At 36.2% G+C, this 1603-nt stretch overlaps 1 protein-coding gene across 3 annotated transcripts in view; it reads right to left on the bottom strand.

Annotated features, from left to right (window-relative positions):
* Positions 1 to 1603, bottom strand: part of st14 (ST14 transmembrane serine protease matriptase) — a 40627-nt gene that overhangs the window by 25382 nt on the left and 13642 nt on the right. For 2 of the 3 annotated variants that reach the window (XM_016507720.1, XM_016507719.1), the window contains one exon: positions 456 to 603. In XM_016507720.1, coding sequence (XP_016363206.1) covers positions 456 to 603 — 148 coding nt within the window. The remainder of the gene's footprint in view (positions 1 to 455; positions 604 to 1603) is intronic. The other variant, XM_016507721.1, reaches the window with a different exon arrangement.

The raw sequence follows: 1603 nt of genomic DNA, 5'->3' as shown, positions 1-1603 counted from the left end.
GCGGTAGTGACATGAAAAATGTGGGACACATTTTTTTACATAAAGTTTCATAATTTACAAAGAACTTCACTTTTTAAAAGAATCAAAAAGATACTTTTAAAAACAACAATGGACAGCAGTTTGCGCCAATTCGGTAAAATGGCACGCACGCACGCACGCGCACACACGCGCACACACACCCACACACACACACACACACACACACACAGTACTAGGGACCACTTAGGCCTATATAAAAGCATCTAAAAAGCCTTTAAAATAGAAAAAGACCTTTAAAATAGAAAAGTTATTATAAATTGTAATAACATTTCACAATATTACTGTTTTTACTGTATTTTGATCAGATAAATGCAGTCTTAGTGAGCATAAGAGACCCCAAAAGTTTAAACAGCAGCATAGGTGTGCAACTTTCATCCTTTAAGAGCAAGTTAGATATGATTGGTGAATCGTTGTACCAACAAAGAGCCACACAAGAAATCCGACCACTGCAGCCACTACCAACAGGGCAATGACGACCCCCACGGCAATGCTCGTCTTCCGTGCCGGCGCCATCTTCTGTTCATTCGTCAGGAAGGTGACCTGCTCATGACGCCCGTTCCCTCCCTGAAACAGAAATGCAAGTATTCTGTGACTGTCCTTCAAAAGTACTGTAAACATTTAGTTTCTTTGACAAGCAAATGTTACAATATAGTACCTTCAGAATGAATCATGAATTCAGTTGGTTTAATTTATTCATAAAATAAACAAAAAAATTAAATCACATTAATTCAGTGTTCTCTTTAAATCAGCTTTAAAGCAAAAAAAAAAAAAAGAGCACTATAAAAGGCAAAAAACTTAAGAAATAGCAACTTTACTTGGACATTGTATGTTTTTGTTGTATCGAAAAGTACAATATTAATATTCTTTAAAATGTCTCTTTTGTGTTCTTGCTGTGTAACTTCTGCTGTACAGTATGTGGCCTACCCACCATATCCACTTCCCAAACTGCACAGGAAGTGCTGAAAGACAAAGATAAACCAAAAACAGATATACAGCTAAGCTTCTCATATGTGTGACTACAAGTCTCAACAATACTGTATGTGAAATAAAGCTCATATAAATGTTGACATGCACTGCTGCACATTGAATCAACACATACTGAGACTGGTTTCAGTGGCCTGTATATTGCAGCATCAAAACTGGTTAGGCCTGTTTCTGTGACCTTACACACACAGAGACAGTTATTATGACATACCAAGTCATCCAGCAGAGTATTAAATTGCTTGCATGCCTATCTTTAAAGTGCAAGTGTGCAAGTTAATTAGTAAATATGTCTAAAAGTGACTGTATGAACACCCCGAAAATCCTAGAAGGAAATCTTTGCTTGCTTGCTTGTTATGATGGAAGGTAAATATGTTATAGTTTGTAGCCCAAAGGTTAAAAATGTGAGACAAAAATTGGAACAAAAAGTTCTTTAGAGTGGAATAGTCCAATTTACGCTAAAACTGATCATTCTTTGAGGAACCCAAAATGGTTCTCCTAATTGCTACAAAAAAAACCTTTTGGAAACTTTTTTATTTTTAAGAGTGTAACATCCATGGAATCTATCCATTCCACAAGAGGT

The sequence above is a fragment of the Sinocyclocheilus anshuiensis genome, unplaced genomic scaffold, assembly GCF_001515605.1.
Source record: "Sinocyclocheilus anshuiensis isolate Anshui unplaced genomic scaffold, SAMN03320099.WGS_v1.1 scaffold758, whole genome shotgun sequence".
Lineage (NCBI taxonomy): Eukaryota > Metazoa > Chordata > Actinopteri > Cypriniformes > Cyprinidae > Sinocyclocheilus > Sinocyclocheilus anshuiensis.
This window is presented reverse-complemented; position numbering and strand designations above follow the sequence as displayed.